Raw genomic sequence first — 25,826 nt, 5'->3', positions numbered from 1 at the left:
TGAATGAGAGACTCAAGCATTTAACCAAGGCATACCGCCAGAGTTCTATTGTGTCTTGCAAAAACCTATTGCATTTTTTTGTTCTAATTTTTATACATATTTTATTTATGCATCCCTTCAAGGGACAAAATATTCAAAAATTAGAAGGAAAAAATGGAATAGGTTTCTGCAAGACACATTAGAACTTTGGTGGTATGCAATCAATTGTCGGCATGCTGCTAGAGTTCTAATGTGTCTTGCACGGCAACTTGTAAAACCTAAGATGATCTGCTATAGTAATAAACCATAAAACAGCCATACATATCTTCTCCTGATGCCCTACGTCTCTGGCTCTGGTCCCCTGCTCAGTGACAGCCCACGCAGTCAATCACTGCATTGTACCGCCACAGTCACTGAATAGGGGACTGGAGGGCATTGGCAGGAGTGTAGACAGGTAAGTATGGCTGCTATATTGTTTTCACTGTGAAGGTACCCTCAAACAGTCTCAGAGATCCCAGCATTCATACTACTGTACTGACATGCTGTGTCAGTACAGTAGAACAAATATTTTAAAAGCACCCTGAACACTCCAAGGAGCCTGGTCAAGCATCGTGCATCGGTCAAGATACTCGATCAAGAACTATGCTTGACCGAGCATGCTCACTCAACACTAGTGGAGACTCAAAGTCTCAATGTAAATGGAGCAGGACCTAGAGAGATAATAAAGCTCCAGTTGGTCTTTCGCAATGCAGGAAACAAGGGACCTCTAGTCTCATGACTGGCAGGGGGCAGACCACAGTGGCTAGGTCATAGGTTTTAATCTTGGCATAACCCCATTTTTAGGTAATGATAATAGGACAGTAGCTTTTTGGTGATAAGATGGCTTATGAGTGGAAGGTTACTTTACCCATTGTTATAGATGCTAGATATAGGTTTTTAATTTACAACCAACATAAGAGTTCATGATACTTTCTCATACAAGACGCATTTTATTTGAGATACAAAGACTGACAATTAGTTGAGATGGTCATAGAGACTTTGGGCAGCCGTTCCCTTATGGTCATCTCTGCCTTGAACGAGTTGTCCAAAAAATGGATGTCTGAAATCCCTAATATATGGCCGTCTTTATAAAAATAGAGGTTCTATCTGTTCATGTAGGAAAGGATGAGGCAAAACCAAATAGTAACTGAGAAAAAGAATAAGGAAAGTTGTTCAGTAGAGAAGAGCCATAGGCTATATCCATGTTTTCTCAGACTCCCTAGGGCTGCATCAATCGGTATCCACCATAAGGCTTCTTCAGCCACCGGTAATCAAATGCTGAACGATTGGGCTCGAGCATGTTCCAGTTGCACTCATCTCTATTATTTAATAGACTCCTGGACCTGCTCTTTGTCCTGTAGTATGCTAAAATACTAGTCCAAATGTAATTTTTTTTAACCAACCTCTTATAAAAAAAATTCTATTATGTAATTGACCTGACTATATATGATTATACGGTATAAATACTCCTGTCATTTGGCTCAAGATCACAGAAGTTTCCAATGTGCTCTGTAAAAAAAGGCAGCTTGAACTTGACTTGTGTCAATATAGTAAACCCCAAACTGGTGAATGGACTAATCAGTGTCAGAACTTTCCAGTCCATCCATATTATTAGTTATGGAGATGTCCTGTAAGGCTTGTTCTGTGTTCTGATTGTAATCATTGGGAAGATGCTTAGAGTTTCTAGATGTCTTCTCCAGAAGTGACAGACGTCTCTCCTACAAGATATGAAGGCAATTGTATACCTCTTATTCAATATAATATAGACAGTCATCAGAATGGGGAAGAAGGTAAGACCTTACGCCTTCTCACAGTGGCAAGCATATTTACTTACTATATTGTGAAAGTATTCTATGTATTTCACCTGAATAATTATCGTTTTGGTTCAAATCATCTGTTTTCATCAACAATGGTCTAATGTGAATAAGCACCTTTATGCTGGTTTCACACCTATTTAAAACCCATTTGCACGTCTCTTGGCCAAAGTTGGTTACAAAGAGCAATTCATGCCCTGGATGACCTAACCTGTCCTATCCTGCAATCCATAGATTTGATTGGAGGCTGTGTAATGCTTACTTTTACCCGTGGGGGCGCTGCAGGGAATTTGAACACTTACTGCCAGGTATCCCTTCAGATCTCTGCTGATCACTGAGGGTCTGATTGGGAGACTCTGTGATTAGTCTATCATCGAGGAAGCCTTCTAGGAAGGAGAGATTAGACAAAGTGGACAACCCCTGTATTGGGCATGCCGCCATCCTGTCCAGAAGTGGAATTGATGTACATTGTAAACCAAGTTTAGTATGAGACCTTACCAGTATTAGAATCTTCTCTTCATTCTTCTCTCTTTGTGTCTTCTCTTCGGCACATTCCTTCTCTAATGCAGTAATCCTTACAGAAATTACACAAATGAATTAATTTAATAAAAATAATTTCTTTACTTATATAGCGCTAACACTTTATATAAATCAGTTGCTCTCATATCAAAGTTTACAATCTAAGGCCGGGTTTACACATCTCAAGACACCGGTCGTTCTGTAACCAGGCCGTGGCAACAGAACGGCTGGTGTCAGTAAAGATCATCCTGGCCGGTACTGCAGTACCCACCGGATGATCTTCATTTGTGCTGACAATGGAAAGTGCGGCCAGAACTACACTCTCCATTGTGTGAGCTGTCAGTGTTGTGCGGCCACTATTCAATGAATAGCGACCGCACAAAACTGACATGTCAGTTTTTCGTGCAGCCTCTAGGGGTCCCGGCTGGAGTGTATACTATGTGTATACACTCCGGCCGGGATTTCCTCAGACTGCAGTGCTACGTAACTTCTGTTCCAAATCGGCAACAACAGCCATGATTAATTCAAAAGTTATGTTGTATGAACATAGCCTAAGGGTGCGTTAACACCTACAGGATCTGCAGCAGATTTGATGCTGTGTTCAGTTATTTAAATGAAATCTGCTGCCGAAAATCAGCTGCAGATCCTGTAGGTGTGAACGCACCATAAATCTGTATGTGGGAGGAAACCTATGCAAACGCAGGGAGAACGTACAAACTCTTTGCAGATGTGGTTCTTGGTGGGACTTGAACCTAGGGCTGCAAGGCAACTGTGCTAACCACTGAGCCACCATGCTATTAATTTTATAATAATATATGATGTGACTGTGTATTTGTGGGTTATCTTATTCACTGAAACCAGTGGGAGTAATGGGAAATCCATGGAAATCTATGTACTCTGATAGGTTTCTGTAAGTGTAGGAGGACAAGAGGAAAAACTAACTTCACTAACCATTCACGAATGGAGGTCTCCACTACTGTGACTTATCTGAATGATAAAAAAAATTCAGTTCTTTTTATTGTTACTACCTGTTCTGCATTTGTGTCATCTGGTTAGTCATCTCCGTCTGTAATGCCTTGTGCATTTCTTCTACTTTGGCCATATGGTCTAGAGCTTTCTGCATCTTCTCCGCCATTTTTAGCATTTGTCCCTCTAGATCCTTTTGTTTGTTCTGGTTTTCTGTTATTTGTCCCTTCATTTCTTGTAGGTCCAGCTCCTATTGAGATCAGAATTTTTTTTAAAAAACGTAATAAATTATAACTTTCTGACTATCAACCTGCAAATTTGGCAATGATTAACCCCAGTATCCCATTCCCCTTAGATGACTGATGGATTGTTGGTGGAGTCCGGAGAACAGTTGTTGTTCCTGGTATTTATTATAATTGTCAGGCATGGAGTCAAGAAAGAATTTTTGTCCCCACAAAGTGAGTAAAATTGGCCTCTACCATATGTTTTATTTTTGCTTTTCTCTGGGTCAACATTAGGCTGGACTAGATAGACGCGTGTCGTTTTTCAGCCTTACAAACTGTTTTACCCACAAGCCTGACATAGGCTGTGTTCCCACTGCATAACAGTATGGCCGCTAATATCAATCATGATCATTATTAGCGGCTGTGTATGTTACAAGATAGTTGTCTTATATTATGACGCAATGGGAACATAGCCATATAATGGATTGTTCACACTATGACTAGTGGTCACCGATGGTTATACTTGCCTGAAATGGATTGGAGTTAGGGAATCCCCACCCAAAAGGTCACCTTAGCGGTAATCACTGCTGTTACCTGGAGCAGAACTTCAATGTCCTAATTTTGACTCCAGATTTTGGCAAGAATGAGTTAAAAATCTGAGCCTTTAGTGGGTTATTTTTCCTCAATTGGAGAAAGACAGTATATTAAAGATAACTACGTCATACCGAATTTTCAACTTTTTATATAGATTTTTTATTTTAAAATAATCTGACACCACAAGTCATTGGATCTGTCCCCAAAGGCTTCTGCCTATCCCGCCAGCCTTGATTGATAGCAGTGGCGTAGCTACCATAGAGGCAGGGTAGGCAGTCGCTATGGGGCCCGAGCAGGAGGGGTGCCCGGGGAGACAGTAAGATTGTGTCCTTCTGCTTAACCCCTTATGTACTGCAGTGTGTAATACCCCTATTCCACGGAACGATTATCGTTCATAAACTCGCTCCAATGACCGCTCGTTAACGATCACTAAACGAATTTTTTAAGCAAACGATAACACATAACGTGAACAATATATGTAGTGTAACGATTATTTTGCGGTCGTTACATGGTCGTTTAAAACGTTCGCCGGGGGGATCATGACCATACGACACACTTACTTTTTTAAAACCTTTTTACGAACGACTGAAAGATTTCTAATTTTACGAACCGATTATCAAATTATCTTTCAAAGAACAACGACTTTTTTTCGACATGCTGAAAAACAATTTTGAACGACAGCATAACGATTTCGCCTTTGTCGTTCGCTCGTTTACACCAATTCCATGAAGCGATTATCGTTAACGAGCGGTCGTTGGAGCGAGTTTATGAACGATAATCGTTCCGTGGAATAGGGCCTTAAGTGACCCAATGTTACTTACATGCTGCAACACAGAAAAGAGTTAACAAGCAGAAGACAAGGAGATCTCTGCTTCACTGCACTGATAACCTCTGACCTCTGTTCTCCAGCTGGCAATCAAGTAGGAAAGGGAAATGTGCAGAGCTCCGTGCAGAGGTCAGGGGTTATCAGTACACCAGCTGTAAAGTATATATATATATATATATATATATATACACACACACAGACACACACATTGCTTTGTGTTGTGCATAGGGGAGGGGAGCTCTTTATACTTTTTTGCTATGGGGCCCCGTGAATCCTAGCTACGCCCCTGATTGATAGATCTCTCCAGACACAGGGAGAACCCATTGGGAACTGACCGGATGACTTATGGTTCAGGCAGCAATAAAGTAACAACATGTTGCCTTCAAGTATGTCTTACATAGACCTAAGTTAGCAATACACATTAGGGCGGCTGATCAAAGAATACAAATGGGGCCTGATTTTCCTAAGAGAGCAGATATAGGGAGAAAGAGGCATTGTGTACGGTGAATAGCTATTAGCCACATGAGCAGACAGATACCTAAAGTTTATGCTAGCATTATTCATGGGTAAAGACATAAGCAGAAGAATCAGCAGCCATGAGTCTATCTTAGCCATTAGGGTATATGATTAAAATGGAGACCATATGGTTCAAACTCCATTCCAAACGTTAGAAAGGTGTGTGCATTCCTAGTTCTCTACATACTACAACTACGTAACATTGACCAAAGTTATACTGATTTCTCGTCCTCACATCTATAGGTTTCAAGTTATTCTCGTATGTGGTATAAACACCTTTTCTGCTTTCCCATAGTTTCCCACTTTACCTGGTCTTCTTCAACTTGTGCCTCTTGCTGTACAAAGTGTGGGTCCTCATCCCTGCACCATGGCACGGTTGACTTCCGTCTTGGTAGGGTGGATGATTGCCTTGGTCGTGTTGGCTTCTGTATAGAAAAAAATTACATCATTCATGTAATTCCAGTCTCTTTAGTAGTTCTGGTCTTTATAATGACATTTTTAAAGGGCCAATTAACGCGACTTTGTACCCACAATTTGCCTCCCACCCCGCCACAAACCGCTTGTACCTTTGGATAGCTGCTTTTAATCAAAGATCTGTCCTGGGGTCCGTTCGGCAGGTGATGCGGTTTATTGTCCTAAAAACAACTTTTAAACTTGCAGCCCTGTGGCAAATTGGAGTGGCCTAGAGTGTCTGTGCCCTAGGCTTGCGACGCCTCTCCGTCCTCGCGCCCCACCCTCTTCATCATTGGGAAGGCCGCTAGAAGGGTTTCACTTATTCATCACTTGTCTGAACACTGCACAGGTGCCTTAACGATCCAGGACTAGTGCAGTGTTCAGACAGGTAATGAATAGGAGAAATCCTGCCTAGTGGTGAAGAGGGTGGGGAGGGGTGAAGGAGAGGCGTCGCAGGACTTGGGCACAGACAGTCTAGGCCATGCCAATTTGGCACAGGGCTGCAAGTTTAAAGTTGTTTTCTTAGGACAATAACTGCATCACCTGCCGAACGGACCCCAGGACAGATCTTGGATTAAGAGCAGCTATCCGTTGTTACAGGCAGTTTGAGGCAACAGATTGTGGATACAGAGTCACTCTAACTATATGAAAACAATGCTTGAAATAAAATGCAGCAACCAATAAAATAAAATGCAGCAACCAAATAAAGGTTGAAGACCTGGAGGGCACTTAGGCTCTGCTCCCAGACATGGCCCAAAGTCAAACCAGTTGAGTAGCACAGTGGGTCTATATCAGCTGCCCAATTCTGAGCCCTGGTGTAACGGTATGGAACCCTGCAAATGACAGAACTCTTCTTTCAGAAGTTCCCGTTCATCCAGTAGAGAAGGAAGATGCCACCACAATATTGACATTCGGGACCAAGACAACCGTGACATCAAAAACAGCATCCGACCCCACCAGTCATTCTGTATACCACCAATCCAACTTCTTTTTTGCCAGTTTGTCATAATGTTTTTGGGGATAACAGTTTCCTCAGAAGAGACATGTTCATACCGATACACCTGCACTTCCATTCTCCTCTTCATCCTTCTCAGCCACAGAAGGAGCATCATGCCTTGTCCTACGCTCACGACCTGGCCTGGTCTGGGCCGGGACACTCTGCGTTCGAGTAACATGACGTCTGCTCTTTCTCTCCTTCTCCTCTATCTTCGGAAGGGGCACTAGTCTTTCCTTTATGAGGCTGCTCAACGACTGGCTCTTTTTTACAAGAGGGCGGAGATTGCACATGTCCCTCGGAAATATGATTTCCGGTTCTTCACTTTCCTGACTATAGAAAGAAATGCAATATGAGAGATTTAGGTTATAGACGTCCGTATAGAGGGCTCTCTGACCTGCAGAGAAATAACCATTTGGGGAAACTCTTTTAGTGGTTTATTTGTTTATACGGTATATGGGGTATCCACATGGCATGCAATATATGTCTGTTAGATACCAACAGTTCAACCTCTGAGATCTGCTCCTATATTGAGATTGAGGCGGTTTGCCTGTTTTAGGCTTCCCGACCACCTCCAGTGGTCACAACCATTTACCCTCACCATACTTTTTCTGAGAGGGCTGCAGTTGCCCTTTAAAGTGAATCACTCGCTGACTGCCTACCAAGCTGATGGCATCACTGAATGGATACGAATAAAAGCTTTTACGAAATACCTGTGCCTGTGTCTGTGTTTTCATTTTCATAAAAAAAAAAATAGGCTTTATCATGAAAAGTGTCAAGGAGGCGGATCTCATCATTCCCAGGGCCGTACCACCTCTACGCCTCACTGTGCTGTATGCCGCCCCTTTTGCATAATCAGCAACCCTTAATGTGCATACAGCACAGGGCCCAGGGAATGATAGGCCCCGCCTCTTTGACATTATTTATGGCCTGAATAAAGGCATTTGTTTATGAAAAGAAAAGCACAGGCATGTAACATAGGTATTTTCTGAATGATTTTATTGATATCTATCCAGTGGTGCCATCTACTGTGTGGATGGTCAGGAGGTGACGGATTCACTTTAATGGTGCGTTCACACCTACAGGATCTGCAGCTGATTTTCTGCAGCAGATTTCATTTAAATAACTGAACACAACATCAAATCTGCTGCAGATCTGCTGCAGATCCTGTAGGTGTGAACGCACCCTCAAGGAGAACTCTTGGCTGGAGTGGTTTTTGGCAGATTGATGGGGAGGATGAAAGAAGTAACATACTTTTACCTCCCCCACTGCAGCGCTGGTGCCGGTATCCCGCAGCTCCGGTTTCTCCCAGCTGCTGGGCCTAACATGTCACATCCCAGGTCCCCTCTCGGACCCTGAAACGGCCGGGTCTAAAGGCTGAACGTATGTCTGTTACCTTCATACTCTGCACCGTTCCCGTGCTGGTTTTTGTGAAATTCTCTGCTTGGTAAGAACAATCCGCGACGATCCAGCCTGACCAGACTGGCCCGCTGCATTGCTAATCATTAGAAGGGGTGGGCTGGCCGGGGACGGATCAGCGATGGGGGCGGCCATACCGGACAGAGGATTTTCCAACAAACAGTATGGGAATGGCGCAGAGGATGAAGGTGATACAAATACTTTCATTCTTAGCATCCAATAAGTACTAGGGAGCTTAGATTTGTCTAAACTGCTGATAGTTCCCCTTTATGACTTAAAGTGTGCTCCATTATTTCTGGCTGCAGTGTTACCTCTGGTCCTGGGTGATACATTCAGGGACGGGCAAACCCTCAGCCAAGGCCTTAAGGATTGTGGGAAGTGGCTCCAGATGGTCTTTAGTTTGCTATGGAAATAAGAAGAAATGTAAAATTGTCTTTTAGTTTCTTTAATAACTGCAATGATAAAAATAGACACTTAGAGGGCGGCTTCTCATAAAGGGGTACTCCAGTAAAATATATTTTTTCTTTCAAATCAACTGGTGTCAGAAAGGCTGGGTATGTTTTTGCAGTTTGTTTTTTCGAAAAATCCATTTTATGCAAAATAACGGATGAAAAAAACAGGTTGACCAAGTTTTTGTGTATGCTCAAAAAACCAATGTGTTTTGATCCTTTTTTTTATGCTTTTTTTTTATACTGGAAGTCAATGAAATAACATTCCAAAACTAATGCACACAAATACATCCGTTTTATCATCTGTTTTTCATGTTTGTTTGTTTTTTTTTTTGCAGAAAATGTATGAAAACAACAGACTGCTGTGGACCCAGCCAAAGTTGTATAGATTTGTAATTGACTTCTGTTTTAAAAATTTCAGTCTTCCAGTACTTATCAGCTGCTGTATGTCCTGCAGGAAGTGGTGTATTCTTTCTAAGCTGACACAGTGCTCTCTGATGCCACCTCTGTTCGTGTCAGGAACTGTCCAGCAGCAGGTGAGGTTTTTTATGTGGATTTGTTACATTCTACTATAGTAGTCCCATACCTTTATTAGCTCAAGTGGAACTCAGAATTGGTTTTAGTACCTGATGGATGCCGGTGAAGATCCCACATAGCATATAATGAAGGGTAGAAAGTTCATAGGCCAGATCTACGCTGCCCTCATAACCAGTCATGGCGACCTCACTATCCGGATCTGTTACTGTCTGCAGGAAGACGGACATCTCATCCCAGTGCTGCTCCAGGAAGCCGTTCATAAAAGACATGTAGTCCTCCTTCTCTCCAAACCTGCGGAGCCCAATATAGAATGAATCATTGGCTGGGTAGGACACATACATAAGAGTTCCATATAGTACAGGTTAGTTATCATATAATGCTGCACACATATATATCGGATGTCTATACCATTGACACAATATAGGAACCCTCCATACAAAGCCGAGACACTTGATCAGATTTATAAACCCTATGCAATAATTTTTTTGCATTAAACCCACAAGGATTTCCATATGGGCCACTCCCTTGGTTGGTGAATTTTACAAAGTTGGTTGGTGAATTTTACAACAAGGTTTAGGGTACCTTTACACGGAAAGAGTTATTTGACAGATTTTTGAAGCCAAAGTCAGGAATGGATTTGAAAAGAGGAGAAATCTCAGCGTTTCCTTTATGACCCGTTCTCTGTTTACAGTCTGTTCCTGGCTTTGGCTTCAATAATCTGTCAGATATATCTCTCTGTGTAAAGGAACCCTTAGGTGGGGTTTTATGTCTAGCAAATAGGTGGAGAATTAGTAAATGAACAAGCTATTGGGCTATGTTCACACACTGTCATCTCATGGCGGCCGTCGTCTCATGTCAAATAACTGCCCCTGTTTGTGTCGCGAAATGATGGGCGTCCAGTAAAAAAATGTCCGTCATTTTGACAGTGTGTGAAACATAGCCTCAGGGTGTGTTGACACTAAGGCTAGGTTCACATTGCATTTTTGCTGTCTGGTTAACGTATCTGTTTTATGAAAAAAAAATTTGATATGCCATCCATTATCAAAAAATAACGGATCGAAGTGGTTCCACCTTGGATTCCGCCTTGAAATCTATCTATGTGAAATCCACATGGAATCTGAGCCCCATTGATCTCAATAGGAAGTCTGCGACAATGTGCAAATGGTACTTTATCAATGGATGCTCTAATGTAAATTTGAAATTTTAAGGGGTTATTTAGCGTTAGAAAAACATGGCCACTTTCTTCATGATCATTATAGACGGCCGTCATCTGCAAGTAACAGACAGCAATGACGGCCGCAAAAGCCCGGCATGTGAACATAGCCATTGGCGGATGCTTGCAAAGCAAAAAAGGCATCAGATTATTGCAAGATCTTTGAACTTCCCATTGATTGTTTGCTACAATGTACCAATGTAGATCACAGCTATCAGCCTGGAGACCAGTGACTTGGCAGAATTATGAGTGCAGCTCTGGAGTGATGCAGGATCAGTACAAGATAGGAAGTGTATATACAGTACTTAAGCACCTGTCTATATACTTCTGAGACCAGGGCCAGCCTTACAGTAAATGGCGCCCTGTGTGAAACCTTTTCGGGTATACAGCTACTGCTGCAGCCGGTACGTACCACCGCTGCTGCAGGAGCTGTATACAGCAGTTCAGGGAACCATATAAGCTGATTGGTTCCCTTTAGGGTAACAAAGATCCTTCAGCCTCCCATGCCTCCAGACAACACCCATCACCCAACCCCCCCCCATTCATACAACTACCACCCCCAGCCCCCCCAAACAACTAACACCCCCAGCCTCCCAAACTACAGCCCCCACCCACCAACCCCCCCATTCATACATATACCACCCCCAGCCCCCCCAAACAACTAACACCCCAGCCTCCCAAACTACAGCCCCACCCAACTGCAGCCCCCCAAACAACTAACACCCTGCAACTCCCCGCCCAACTACAGCCCCCCAAACTACTACCACCCCCACACAACTACAGCCCCTCCCCAGCTACCACCCCCAGCCCTCCCCAACACAACTACCATCCCCAGCCCTCCCCAACACAACTACCACCCCCAAACCTCCCCCACACAACAACCACCCCCAGCCCCCCCCCACACAACTACCACCCTCAGCCTTCCCCCACACAACTACCACCCTCAGCCTTCCCCCACACAACTACCACCCCCAGCCCCCCCACAGAACTATCACTCCCAGTCCCCCCAAGCACAACTATCACCCCCATCCCTCCCACACACACACAACTATCACCCCTGTCCCCGCTGAGAGTTCTCTCACCTGAGCGCCGGCGTGGCATGGATTCACCCAGACCGCACGTCCCCTAACTAATTGGCTGGACTTGCGGTGCTGGTGACGTCATGCTCCGGCGCCGCGCAGGGGAGGAGAGGGGCTGAGTGCTGCGGGAGAAGGGGAGCTAGGGGCGCTGCGGCAGAGAGCTGCACTGCACATCTAACTACAAATAGTAGCAAGCGCACAGGTCGCTAACCCCAAAGGCCGGCCCTGTGTGAGACAACATCTTAAATATTTTCACTGTAATACATTTACATGGAACACAGATTATGCTGGTATATCACCTAGTGAAATTTGCCAGATTCTGTAAAACTTTGGCCACCAGGGTTAACGCACGAGCAGCAAGAGGGTGCGGATGTTCGGGTGAGAGGTGAAATAGTCCGGGGGAAAGAATGGCCGGGCACAGGAAACGCAGGAACAGACAGGCACTGACCAATCGGGAACCCAGTTCTGGTCGTCCCCGCATGACTACTTTTTCTTGCCAACTAGAGAACACTGCCAGGAGCTCTGGAGGAAAGTACCTGCACAGAACAAACAAAATGCATGTCTTCCAAAAAAAAATATATATACATATCTTTATACAGTATATATACATATATATATATATATATATATATATATATATATATAAAAAAATGTTAAGAGATTTAAAAGTACTTTTGTGACTGCATAATGCTCTCGATGGCTTCTTCGCAGCTCCTCCATAAATTTCCCCTGTTCTCACTGAGTTCTTCTGGTGAACATCGCTGTGGGTCGACCTCATGACTCTCCGTTGAGGCATATACACGAGTGATAAAGGGTCCTACAAACAATATACATTTTTTTTATTCATCGTTTTCAAATATACAGTAAAAGAGTAGAAAGAGATATATCGAATAACATTTATAAAAGCCATTCTAGTGCAATGGAAACAGTACCACACTTGTCCTCAGGCTGTGTCTGATATTACAATTCACCTCCATTAACTTCAATGGAACTGAGCTGCAAAACCCCACATCGAGAGGACAAAATTGGGGCTGGTTCTGGAAGAAAGTGGCCATGTTTTTCTAAGCCTGGACAACCCCTTTAAAGAGAGACTCTTGGCTTATTTCTGAATACACTTTTCTATGGGTATAATGAAACCAAAAAATATGTTGTCCTCTATACGAGTTGGTATTTAATGGAATGACCGAGAAGCAGTGTCAGACTGGCCCACCAGAGGACCGGAGAATCCTCCGGTGGGCCCCCAGCTTTAGAACCTGCAAAAACACTGACTGCCATGTTGTTTCTCACTGGTTCTTCATTTGTGGGCCCCCAGGATCATTTCCCCTGTGGGCCCCAGATACTCCAGTCCAAGACTGCTAAGAAGTCTCATGTTTACGCACCCAAAGTCTCCTGCAGATACGTCTGTCCCACCATTTTCATATACTCTTCAATCGCCTTAGTAAGAATAGTGTTTTCACGAAATAATAATGAGTCTTGGACATCATAACGAGAGATCTCAGCTACACCAAGGTCCACAAGGAAATCCTAGAGAAAAACAAAAGTCGAGAACCAGTAAAAACAAATAAATGACATGATGGTAAAGGTCAGATCCCTTTCCCATCTCACCTTGGCCTTGCCGGTGCTTTGCAGGATGTATACCAGTGACCTCCCAAGCTCTTCTTTTTCCCGGGCGCTCAGAATGGGCTCCATTGCTCTGCTTAGCTTGAGATATTTCCAGGTTAGATATTCTGCGAACTCCTTATACTTCTCCAGTGGAAGTACACAAAGCTTTCGGTACTTGCCTCGTACTCTCAGTGTCACATCTCCACCAAGAGGCACCCATCTCTCCACTCCCTCCCTCATTCCTTCCAATGCCAGTGTAACAGTCCCTACTCCGGTAGCTTCTTTGCCCTCTCGAAGAAGGTGAAGAGCAACGTGCCCCGATGAGTATGGTAGATCCGCCAAGTTAAAGCTTTCTCCCCAGAATACCACTCCGGTTTCAGCTGCCTTACTAGAGGTCCGTCCATAAAGACAACCGTCCAGGTGGACTTCACAAAAGTACCGAGCACGAGAGCCAGGACCTGAGTGGGGAAGACCCTTGGCCTCATGGATCCAGAGACTGAGAGAAGACTCTTCACGTTGACAATTATCCTAAACAAGTGGAGAGAATATGTAAAGATGATACATTTGGGAATGGTCTACAAGTATAAGGAACATCTTAGACTTTTTGTATATTTTTTTTATACTGTCATGTTTATTATATTGGTCTTATAATGTCGTGTTATTGTCTTACTCGGATTACAAATCCCATTTGGAGAACTTGCCCTGGATTGTCCATATGACATGAGGAATTCATGGACAGATGTATTAATAAAATATTATATGATGGAGAAAATTATGTCATTGTTCCTACCTTGTCTGGCTGCAAAGTCCTACGGAGGTTGTCGATCCATCGATCTCGCTCTTGAACTGAAGAACATCCAAAACAATGACTACCGGAGGCTGTGATGACCTGAGATGGATGGTGACGTACTGAGTGTAAGTCATGGCACCTTGTACAACTCAACCACACTATAAATATCCTTTAGTTACCTCAAAGCAGAACTGCTCCTGAAGTATACTGCTGTGTAGAGCCCTTATAATAACGTCTTTCTCATTATTCAGGTCCAAAATGTCCATACAGCCTAGCGACTCATGTGATCCATGCAGGCTCCTGTAATACATTATATGGCAGTATTACATTACTAGCGTAGCACCATGGTTTTCTCATATTCCTATAAGGGCCATTCATTATATGGTCCATGTAATATGGCACCCACAGACTAAACATGAGATACTACAAGCTGCCACAATGGCCAGAATTGTATGGGCCACATCCAGGTAAGCATACACGAAAATAGTCAATATATGTAAAGATGTGAGCTAAGTACCTTTCTTCCAGTTGTTGAGATCCTATCCCCGTCTTCTTTCTGGTCTTCTTTTTTTTTCGTTTTAGAATTAATCCCTATAAAAAATAATTTAATAAGGTTATATAGTACTGGTAGTGTAGACTTGGGTAATACTATAGCATGAAGCATAGTTCAGTCCTATGTTGTGAGATACATCTATTAGGCTATGTTCTCACATAGTATTTTTGCTCAGTATTTTGGTCAGAAATTTAATGGATGGCCGTCATGCAATGGCAAATAATGGCTGTTATTTTAAAACAATGTCCGCTCTTGTCATAAAAAAAAGTCTTGCATTGAACTTAAAGCAAACAGCGACACAACGTGTTGAGCAGCGGACATTACTCGATATGGTAGCGGAAACAGTTGCCATGTCAATTATTTCTGGCCATTTTGCATTGCAATCAATGCAGTTTTAAGTGCAACAATGGCCGTTGTTAATGCACTGTGTGATTATGGCCAAAAAATGCACACAAAAAAAAAATCAAGCTTGTGAGTCCAGCTTTTAAATTGTCCTAGGCAGTATGAACACCAGCAACATTACCTTCACATTATTATGTTGATTCTTCGTGTCGCCTTCTACATTTCCATCAGCAGTAGCAGCAGCAATATCTGTAACTAAACAGAAAAACAGATAATATAGGGTTAAATAAAGAAGTCATTGCTGTTTAATCCCACATTGAGTCCTGCTTACCCCCCAAACACATTTCGAAAACGTATGAGTCCTGCCAGCCCCACCATACATAGTGATTGACAACGCTCTCTGCATACATACTCATATAAGGGAAGTTGTCAATCACTGTGTATGGAAGTCCTAGTGCAGCGTCCCAGTCACAGTTTCACAGCTGTCTGATATTGTCAGGTGCCTGATAGGTACTTTACTTTACACTCAATGTTATGTTGAGGTACCATGTATTATGTCTGTATACTTTTGATACACTTGTCATTCTGCGTAACAGCATACACTAAAGGGTTTTGCAAATTTAAGGGTTAATAATTTTCTACTGTATAACTATACCACATCTATCACATCCTTTTCCTACACAGACCAGAATATGTATACCAGGCTATCTCTAATACGATAATTTCCTACAAGACTGATAGCTCACACCAAAATATAATAAACAATGTATACTTTATTGAAAAATTCATATAACATTCATAAAAACACATATTTTAAAATTCCAAGAAAATGATATTGACAGATTTGCAAAAATGACATAGGTGGGCCACAGAGATCACTAGGACATGATTGAGCAGGGGAAGCTTAATAGAGTAAAACACCCAGACAGAGAACACAATTAGTAAGGTGCACAGTGCTGCATGTATGAGAATATGTCAATCTAGTCATCTCTACCAATGTGCATAATCTCTAAATCACTTCATGTCTCTTAACCAATGAGACCACTTATCACCTCATGTGTCTCCACCAATGAGGAAATCATTATAGTCCATAAAAGGGTAGACTCAGACAAGTCTAAACAGTTCAGGGCCTGGCCTGCTAGCTCAGCTTCTGCTAGTCAGACAATCCAGTCAGTCATTCAGTCAGCTAAATCCTGAGCCAAGCAAATCACTACCAGTCTTCACTATGAGGATTCATCTATGTGCTTCTTTTTTGTTGTCTAGACTAGGGTTGGAGAAATTGCTTCTTGCTTATGGGCCCTCTGGCATTTCCATCCTCTATTAGGCCTCAGGTCGGAGACAGTACTGATCAGCTTCTGCATCAGTGATCGTTCTCCTGCATACGTCCCACCGGGTATCATGTGACAGAGTACTCCTGTGAGTACGATTGTTCTCTTTTCAAATCACAGTCAAAAGCCAAACTGTGAAGATCCTCATCTGTCGAGTCAAGTCTAATTGGAATGTGATCCATTTAAGTAGTTTTTTACCATAGCAACCAAACTATGTACTTCTAAATTGCATCAAAGCTAATTTCTTTAGTTAACAGCAGTGTTCTTAAAGGGAAAATGACCAGATATTCCTACTCTCAAGCATATAAGCTGTATCTATCTTTTCCTGTAAGAGAGCCTTTTATGTGAATTATAGGGAATCTGTCAGCAACTGGACCCGACCTGAGGTGCCATCTCCCATTTTCGCGCTACTACTGTCAAGGGCCTTGTGCGCTGTCAAGACAGTCTGTGAATGTTCCGGTGAGATCACGGGCTGTGCGCTTCCTGTCTTTGCCGTTTATGCAATCACTGGAGGAATGTGCCACTCCTCAGGTGTACGGCACCTGCATGAACGGCAAAGACAGGAAGCACAAAGCCTGTGATTTCACCGATGCATGCATAAACTGTCTGAACAGCGCACACGGCCCTTGGTGGTAAATCATAGAATATATTTCAGAAATTCATACAAAGTCATACACAGTTTTTTTTCAGTCAGATTCCAAAACTGAATATTATTGCAGTATTACATCAGTATTATATCTGTAATATGATGCAGTGCACCATATGGCAGCACAGAGTACTTACAGCATCAATGGTCTTAGAGGCTTATGTATACATGTCATATGGATACCAGGTAGACAGACCAGGGCAGTATTTACCACTAGGCACCTGTGGTCCGGTGCCTAGGGCAGCACCTTGCAGGGGGGCAGCACCAGGGAGCAGGGGGACAGAAAAAACACATTTTTTTGTTTTTATTTTTTTTTAGTTTCCCTCCTCCCGTTCAGACTTTCCAGTAAATCTGGTGTCTTTTCCAGGTGGGTGGGGGGTATGGTGGTATTGGTCAGGTCTGATATCGCCAATAGGTGCGTGAAGATGGGGCGTCTTCAGGTTTAGTGCCTAGGGCAGCAGCAGCTGTTAATACAGCCATGAGACAGACCTATATGGGTCCCTAATGCATCTTTTTACCCATTCAGTATTACACAGCTATTCCTTGGTTGGTTCTGGGGGAGATCGGATGCTTCAAAGGACACTATTTTATTTTTTAAGGGGAAGAAAATCACAGTGCTCCTTCTGGTCATCGTGACAGCTCTACACCACAGGAAAACTACTTTCATGCAGCACCCTCTATCTCAGCTTCCTGGACCTCAGTCATTTATGTAATTTCTTGCCTATTGTTCAGACCACACAGTGGTTTTTTACACGATGTGCGTGCCGAGGCTACAGGGTAGGCCTAGACTATGAGAGTACATATGAGTGTTGTGTACTAGGTATGTGAGGCACTACAGGCATTGGAAACCAGACAACAGACACTATTAATGCTGATGAAGTCTTCTCTGAGTCTCTTCCGGCAGGAAGGAAGTGGTTAACTCAATGTGCTTGGCTGTGTTAACCCATTACCAGTCGTTCTCTATTTACCTGTATATTGTATGAATATCATCACAAGTCTCATGGTTCCTAGTCCTAAGCATGTATATGCAGCCTATCATATAACACTTTACTTATGTCATACCTGTATCCAGCTTGTCTATCTGTACCACATCATTGTTGGACACGCAACTTCCTGCTCGGCTTCGGGTACGAAATGCATCCTGAGAGTGAGAAGAGGATTTCTATGTTTAATAATAACGTCTACTAATTCAGTATGCTAGGCTGTGCTAAGTAATAGATATAGTATATACTGTATGTGTGCTAGCATCAGGCCATGTTCACATTTAGTGTTTTTCATGTAGATTCTTAAGGCTGGGTTCACACTATGTTTTTTTAATCCGTTTAAAAAAAAAAAAAAACTGATGCATTTGCATGCACCCATTTTGATCCGTTTTTCCACTGATTTCCATTATAAGAAAACGGATGAAAATGCAACTTTTATTTTAGCGTAAAAATACACAAGGATTCAGATTTGGGTAGCCAGCACACAGAATTTCCCTATTTCTTAGGGGCAACCTATCCAAAACTTAGGCTGTATCCAGAGCACACAAACTGCAGATCCCTTTATATTCTTATTTCTTGAAAAAAAAAAAAACAACTAATGACATTTTGGTCTATTAAGCAGGGTTTTTTTTTGTTTTTTCTTTCTTTCATTCATTTTTTTTTTCCATTCTATTATGTAATTTCCAAAACAGATTTGAGCCGTACCTGACACAGGTACCCCTGTACAAATCCCTGTACTAAGTAAGACCCATAATCTGTTGCTATTATTCTAAAGTTTCCTATTAATTGAAAAAAATAAAAACTTTTGACATGTCAAAAGTTTTGATCCGACCCTTATCGATTGCTAGATATAGCTTTGGCTGCTGTTCTCCCTGACTTGCTTCGTTACATGGGCTCCATAGACTTATAGAACCTGACTGCTACAGGCAGATAGGGAGAGCCGGACCTCAGCCAATTAAGGCTGCATTCACACGTTCAGTGTTTTTTCCGGTCCGTGGTTGTGGTCCGGCAGCAACCTCCGTGATCCGTGCAAAACAGTCCGTTTTTCATCCGTTTTGTATCCGTGTCCGTTTTTTTCATGGATCTGTGTTATGGTGCGTTTACACAGGCAGATTTATCTGACAGATTTTGAAAGCCAAAGCCAGAAACAGACCATAAACACGGAACGGGTCATAAAGGAAAGGCTGAGATTTCTCTTCTTTTCAAATCCATTCCTGGCTTTGGCTTCCAAAATCTGTCAGATAAATCTGTCTGTGTAAACGCAGCATTAAAGCATTTTAAATGACATTGATTACATCACATCCGTGTTTTTCAAGAATGAACACGGATGTCACATCCGTGTACATCCGTGAAAAACACGGATCCCATTGATTTCTATGGGGAATCCTTTTCGTGCATCCGTTCCGAGTAATGACATATCCTATTTTTTAACGGAACGGATCACGGATTCGTGAAATCATGGAACATCTGAATAGCCCAATAGAAAGCAATGGGCTGTAAAACTGCCCAAGCACACAGATCCGTGAGCACGGACAACTTCCCGGAACGTGTGAATGCAGCCTAAGACTTTGGTAATGTGCCATGTCAAATAGTTTTTCAAACCTTTTGAGGTCTCAACTTGAGCAAATATGGCCAAACCTGTCCATCAATATGTCACTGGTTAAAGTTATTTGGAAAGTTCTGCTTTGGTAGTAACAGCCTCTCTCATATACGGTATGTTCCCAGGAACCCTTATGATATGGAAGGAATGACAATAAAAGGTCTATGTATCATATATGATGGATATACTGGGTGTACTATATTTATAAACTCCATATTAGTAGGTCATCTTACACAATGTCTGGCTTCCTTCTCCTCTTCTTCCTCTTGTTTGTCATGTCTTTTCCTCTTTCGTGTATCAAAATGTTTACACCTAGTCACCTAACCAGATGCAGTTTTTTTTTCCTTATTCCATTTTAATATCTATTTCTATTGTTTTTATTTTCGCCCTCTTATCTTCATGTAGTGCAGAAATCAGAAGATTTGCTAAGGCTAGGTTCACACTGCGTTTTCAGCATCCGTTTAACGGATCCGTTTTTTTTAACGTCCAGAAAAATAGGGTCAGCAACGTTTTTTGGTCCGTTTTGGTCCGTCAAAAAAAACGGATCCGTTTTTTTTATAATGGAAGTCAATGGAAAAACGGATGCACACAAATGAATCCGTTTTTTGCAATCCGTTTTTCATGCGTTTTTTGCAAAAAACGGATGCGTTAAAAACGGATGCTGAAAACGCAGTGTGAACCTAGCCTAAGCAATATAACCTGTAATACTAAAATCTACAACTGTCTACACTACACTAACACCGACCATGAAAGGGTCAAATAGGTGGCAAGGGTTGCAAGATGTAAAGCAATACGATCCCCAAAGGCTTTCTAATATCAGGTCCAAAACCAGCATTCAAAATAGGCTCAAGTAGCAAAAGGATTTTCCATAAATGTCCCCTAGATGTTGGTACCACCTCTGGGTCCCCCACCTATCTGCAGTTAGAGGCCTCTCCGACCTTCTCCAAACTGTTCATCAGGAAGCCAAACACATCCGAAGGCGGTTAGTTACACAATTTGTATACCTCTCCTTGACTTGGGAGTTGTGCATATGGTGTTGCCCACGAGTTTTGCATTAGTTGCATGGTTGTGCAAACATTTTCAATTTTTTGCCTGGCCTGCGCCTGACACAACCATGGTGAATTCCCTCCTGTAGTCTGTATGAGGTAGTTTCCTAACTCCTTCCGGACGCTAGATTAGGGATATTGGATTTCTACATATACTTTCCTAGGCTAGAGGAATCTGGCAGACTTTTTTTTTGCACTGCTAAAATCATTGGCCAAGAAATAGCTTTTGGCCAGGCAAACACATGGCTGACAACTATCTTCAAGGAGAATCAAATCTATACTCCGGGTTGGGTTTACTAGCTGATCATTGGTGGTCCTACCTTGGGGACCCTCATTGTACATACAAAACAATAAAATTGTGGGTCACCTTAGATGGAATTGAAGGTTCATATTCATGTATAACAATGTACCTGTTCCTCTCCTCTGGACAGGAGAATACGTCCGTCCACAATGGACAAGTTTGATACATCCCAGACAGGAACTTCAGGTGCTGGGGTTGGAGGTGTTATCTGTCGTGACTCTGAGGAGATATAGACAGTGGTACGCATGTTTGGTTATAGAAATATAAGCTCATTGGTATGGAGGAGTCTACAACAAAATGTTCCCGCTGTCCACCACCTCCTGTCCTGTTTTGTACTATATTACAAGCTCTTCATCAGCTTCTATGTTTCATCTATGCACTGGAGGTCTGGCACCCCCAGTATGATGATCTCCCCTTGATGATGCGCCTCCATTAGGATCAAGTATGGCCACCGGGATCTCACCCAGACGTCAACCAGGTAGTGAAAAAAAATTCACTACTCCAATTGGTACATTCACTTTAAAGGGAACCTGTCACCATGAAAAGGCTATCTAATCTATCGATGTCATAATATAGAGCAGAAAGAGCTGAGCAGATTGAGATATAACTTTATGGGAAAAGATTCAGTATAATTTGTAAAATGTTGATTGAAATCCCTGATCATTCTGTGTTAAGAAGTCCAGTGGGCTGTGTCACTGAATGATAGGACCGCCCACTGGACTCTTTAGCATGGAAAGATGCCTTTAAAAATTAAATGGTTATAAATTTACACTGTTTATCTGCCCCGAAAGAGCCAGTTGACAGTTATCTCTCCCACCCTCCCCATACATATAACCAAACATTCCTTTGTTCTCTATGGGAAGGGAAGGGTTAAACTGTAGCCAGACAGCTCTGGAAGAGGCTTATATTTTTGGACAAAGACAATGAAAGACAATGAAATTTCATCACACCTGAGCTTTATCTGATGATGATATTGGTGGAGTCCTGATAGATCGCCATACACTTTATACTGATGGCTTGTGGCCTATATTACTGGGCTCAGTTTCCCTATGGCTGTCCAATCATGATGGGGATTAAAATTTTGCAGCAGCTGGAAGGCTGCGTGTTGACACCCCTGTCCTAAGGTACCTAATATATCTAAACTTTGCTAAAAGGTAACAACTATGAGAAGACCACCATATCGTGGTGCTGCCATGTTAGTTTTTTATGGTTTTTCATATTGCTTATGATTAGTCTAAAAGGAGATCAGAGGGGTCCTCCAAAGTGAGCGCCTCTGCCAACAATCATATAATGCGTACGGCCAGTTTTATCAGGAGTGCAGGATTATGGATGGCATACATGTATTGTCCATTGTGGCTGGCATACATTTATACACTGTTCTTGTTGGCACATTTGTATGGTCGCTTTTATAGCACTAAGTAGATCCTGGGCCTCTATGCAAAAACCGTAACAGGGCCCTCACCTACATATGCAATAGACTGGCCATTGGCCTTCCTCAGGTACCAGGCCTCTTTACACTCTTTATTGTTACAACCCTGCAGTGGGCACTACTATGTGATTGGAACAATGTTATGGATGTGGGTAGTAATGTTATTACATCACTATCATGGTATGGTATGATTTATAGTTATAACAAGAGTTGTTTTTGAAGGTGAAGTTAGAAAAACTTGGGCTGAATGTCAGGTAGTCATTGTTGTGACTAGGGGTGGGGGGCATTAAAAGGGTACTCAACCAAACCTTTTTTTGTTTTAAATCAACTGGTGTCAGAAAGTTATACGGATTTGTAAATTACTTCTTTTTAAAAATGTCAAGTCTTCCAGTACTTATCAGCTGCTGTATGTCCTGCAGGAAGTGGTGTATTCTTTCCAGTCTGACACAGTGCTCTCTCCTGACACCTCTGTCCATGTCAGGAACTGTCCAGAGCAGGAGACTGGAGAGAATATACTACTTCCTGCAGGACATACAGCAGCTGATAAGTACTGGAAGGCTGAAGATTTTAAAATAAAAGGAAATTACAAATTTATATAACTTTCTGGTACCAGTTGATTTAAAAGAACACTTCTTTCACCTAAGGCAATGGGGGAGGAGACATCAACTATATTTTCAGAAATAGTTAAAGATTGTATTATATAAAATATATTTCAACCTGACCCAAAAGCTTAAATCCAGACCTAGTTATCTGCACGTCGAGCGCTGTGAGGACAGAGCAGGAAACGTTCACGTTTCCGCTGGTGCAAACCACAGTATGTGAGGCTGAATTACAGTCTTTCCTTATAGCAAAGCTAAGAGAGTCTGTAGGTTGTACTCCCCATAGAGATGCTGTGCGTGGGTATTCAGTAATGATATTATCTTATATGTTTCCTCAGCAATACAATGCACAAAAGAATCACATGTTTCTTTATTTTACTACTACTAAATAGTGCTGGATAATTAACACTATACAACAAAGTGAACAGTGATCACTACCAGTCCCAGGGGTCATACTGTATGGACTGGAGCGGTTGAAATTGAACACCCCCCCATAGTCATTAATTTCAGTGTTATCTTTGCTTACAAGTGTAATATGTGCAGCTCCTCCAACCACACTTATGTTCTCCCACCCCCCGGTGGGAGGTGGGGGTGTCCATATCCTAAATGCCATAATATGGTATTCCTATTAAAGACATATGTTTATTCCACAGGATAGGCCATACATGGTGTCTAGTCTGATACAACCAGCTAAGAATCAACCGATTTCTGATTGATAGCGCTTTTACAAGGGCTGACTAACTCAGGGGGTGTGTGCAAAGTACCCTAAAATGGGTATGCCCATTTAAAGGGAACCAAATCAGCCCAATTTGGCTGATATGGTTCCCTGGAGCACTGTATAAAGCTCCTGTGCAGATCACGGCACGTACTGGCCATGGCTGCAGCAGAAGCTTTATACGGAAGAAAGAAGGTAATCATCTGGGCAGCTCCCCGCCTGTGTCTAGTCACCGCTTTCTGCCTGTCAGTGCGCTCGGCGGGTATGAGTGACAGGTAGAGGTGCCAGTAACAGGCCTCCCTGCCTGTCACTCATTTTCGCCAAGCACACTGACAGGCAAGAGCGGTGACTAGACACGGCCAGGGAGCTGCCCAGATGACTACCTGCCGCCCCTCTTACTGCTGCGCGCCTGGGGAATTAAATTTCATTATCTCAGGTAGGGATGGTCCGAACCGAAATGATTCCCGCTGTCTGCCCGCTCAGTGGAGCGGGCGGATCCAGCGGGAGGACCGCCTGGAAAACTGGGATACAGCCATAGCCATAGGATGTATCCCAGTTTTCCAGGCGGTCCTCCCGCTGTATCCGCCCGCTGCACAGAGCGGGCAGACAGCGGGAATCTGCCGCCGAGCGTTCTGGTTCGTACGAACCCGAACCTCGGCAGGTTCGGACCATCCCTAATCTCAGGTATAAAGATTGTTTTGAAAACTGCACAGGAGCTTTATACAGAGCTGCAGGGAACCAAATCAGTCTAATTGGGCGGCTTGCTTCCCTTTAAATAGTACAATTATAGGCTATGGGGGAGATTTATCAAACATGGTGTAAAGTGAAACTGGCTCAGTTGCCCCTAGAAACCAATCAGATTCCACCTTTCATTTTCCAAAGAGTCTGTAAGGAATGAAAGGTAGAATCTGATTGGTTGCTAGGGGCAACTGAGTCACTTTACACCATGGTTGACAAATCTCCCCTATGTTCCTGTTTTTTTTAACAGTTTTTTGGGGGGGCGTTTTGTTGTTTTTGGTCATTTTATGCAAATTATAGCTGTAATCTGCATAAACCACCCGGGATTTGTTGTCAAAATGATGACCTTCCACAAAAAAGGTCAGTGAAATGGCCAAAAAAAGACGCTGTGTAAACATAGCCTAAGGCTATGCACATAGATTCACAGGAGAAGAGTGTAGGTGAGCAGAAGGCTTCAGCCGTCTTTTGCTTCCGTGTCTGTTTTAATAATGTGTGTGTGATATGGCCTTAGATGTAGAATTTATATGGATAGTGACCTGGAGCTTCACAGCATCCCTATGACAATCCTAAACTATTGCAGCATAGGTCAGAATGTGTTGTCAGGTTGTTCACGTATAATACTTTTCTGAATTGCTAACATATAACAATATTTCCTCTGAAGTGAGAGAGTTAAAACCCCCATAAGACACAAGTCAATCTTAAAGGGGCAAAATCCCCCCCCCCCAACCGTATGTTATTTTCAATTTGGATTTCAAGGATTCTATACATTAGTAGATATCACACTGTCGCCAATAGTTGGTCAGACACCTGCGAATTCTTAGATACCCTTTAAAAGCATGAAAGTGTTTTCTATGTCCGACCTGTGTAACGCCCTGCAATCTCTTACCTTCCAGAACCTCTACCGTCTCCACCACCTCTTTCTTTCTTCCCTTCTGGTGCACGGACCGCAGATATTGGACGAACCCTGTGTTAGGCTCTTTGGAAGACTTTAGCCTCTTAAACAGATGTATCTGCTTCTTCTGCGACTCCTTGTTCTGGGACCCCCGAGACGACTTCCACCCTTGAAGTCGATCCCACACGCTGCGCTTTTGTCCCTTCTTCCATTGATAAGACTCTAGCGGAGACGGCTCTGGAGTGGTGGACTCTACGGTTACCTGCTCTTCACACGGTTCCACCATCTTTCTTTTTTTTTTGTGCAGAGTATTCACAGTAACCTCTAGAATCTCTGTCCTGTGCACACCATTATGCTTTCATACCAGCCTCCCCCTTCCTCCTTTAAGGCACCTTCACTATGTTTGCTAAACTTCCTCTGAACCTCGCGTCTTATATCCAAACCTGTCTCTTATTCGCCTGCCAAGCCGACTTGTCTACACCCCTATTGAGAGTCCCTCTCTTTTTGCATCTTTCGTCTGCTTCTTCCCCCTACAACAGGAAATATGCTGGCAAAATTTTTAAACCTGCGGTATCACGAAAATCTTAAACCACGCAGATCCAAATCTAGTAAGGTGGCGGATGGGGGGGGAGGAGTTGTCG

At 42.8% G+C, this 25,826-nt stretch overlaps 1 protein-coding gene across 1 annotated transcript; it reads right to left on the bottom strand.

Moving 5' to 3' along the window:
- Nucleotides 1–1,233: 1,233 nt before the first annotated feature.
- On the bottom strand, nucleotides 1,234–25,775 carry RASAL3 (RAS protein activator like 3). Its single transcript, XM_069945344.1, has 18 exons — nucleotides 25,180–25,775; nucleotides 20,922–21,031; nucleotides 17,945–18,023; nucleotides 15,090–15,163; nucleotides 14,531–14,604; nucleotides 14,193–14,313; nucleotides 14,014–14,112; nucleotides 13,227–13,751; nucleotides 13,001–13,145; nucleotides 12,294–12,438; nucleotides 11,921–12,157; nucleotides 9,419–9,620; nucleotides 8,655–8,746; nucleotides 6,984–7,257; nucleotides 5,786–5,902; nucleotides 3,380–3,567; nucleotides 2,331–2,406; nucleotides 1,234–1,736 (listed from the first exon to the last, which is right to left on the bottom strand). Exons 1-18 carry the CDS (start codon nucleotides 25,469–25,471, stop codon nucleotides 1,593–1,595), a joined length of 2,994 nt encoding a protein of 997 aa, XP_069801445.1. The 5' UTR covers nucleotides 25,472–25,775; the 3' UTR covers nucleotides 1,234–1,592.
- Nucleotides 25,776–25,826: the final 51 nt, after the last annotated feature.

This window comes from Dendropsophus ebraccatus, chromosome 1, assembly GCF_027789765.1.
Source record: "Dendropsophus ebraccatus isolate aDenEbr1 chromosome 1, aDenEbr1.pat, whole genome shotgun sequence".
NCBI classification, from domain to species: Eukaryota; Metazoa; Chordata; class Amphibia; order Anura; family Hylidae; genus Dendropsophus; species Dendropsophus ebraccatus.
Note: the sequence above shows the minus strand (reverse complement) of the source record. Positions and strands in the feature narration are given on the sequence as shown.

Bases quoted from the DNA above. Each gene is read 5' to 3' on its own strand.
- RASAL3 (XM_069945344.1), bottom strand. From the start codon at position 25,471: ATGGTGGAACCGTGTGAAGAGCAGGTAACCGTAGAGTCCACCACTCCA. The intron at 21,032-25,179 runs GTAAGAGATTGC...ATATCTCCTCAG, and splicing joins GACGGTAGAGGTTCTGGAAG to AGTCACGACAGATAACACCT. The intron at 12,439-13,000 runs GTGCGTAAACAT...TATTGTTTGTAG, and splicing joins GTATCTGCAGGAGACTTTGG to GACCCTTTATCACTCGTGTA.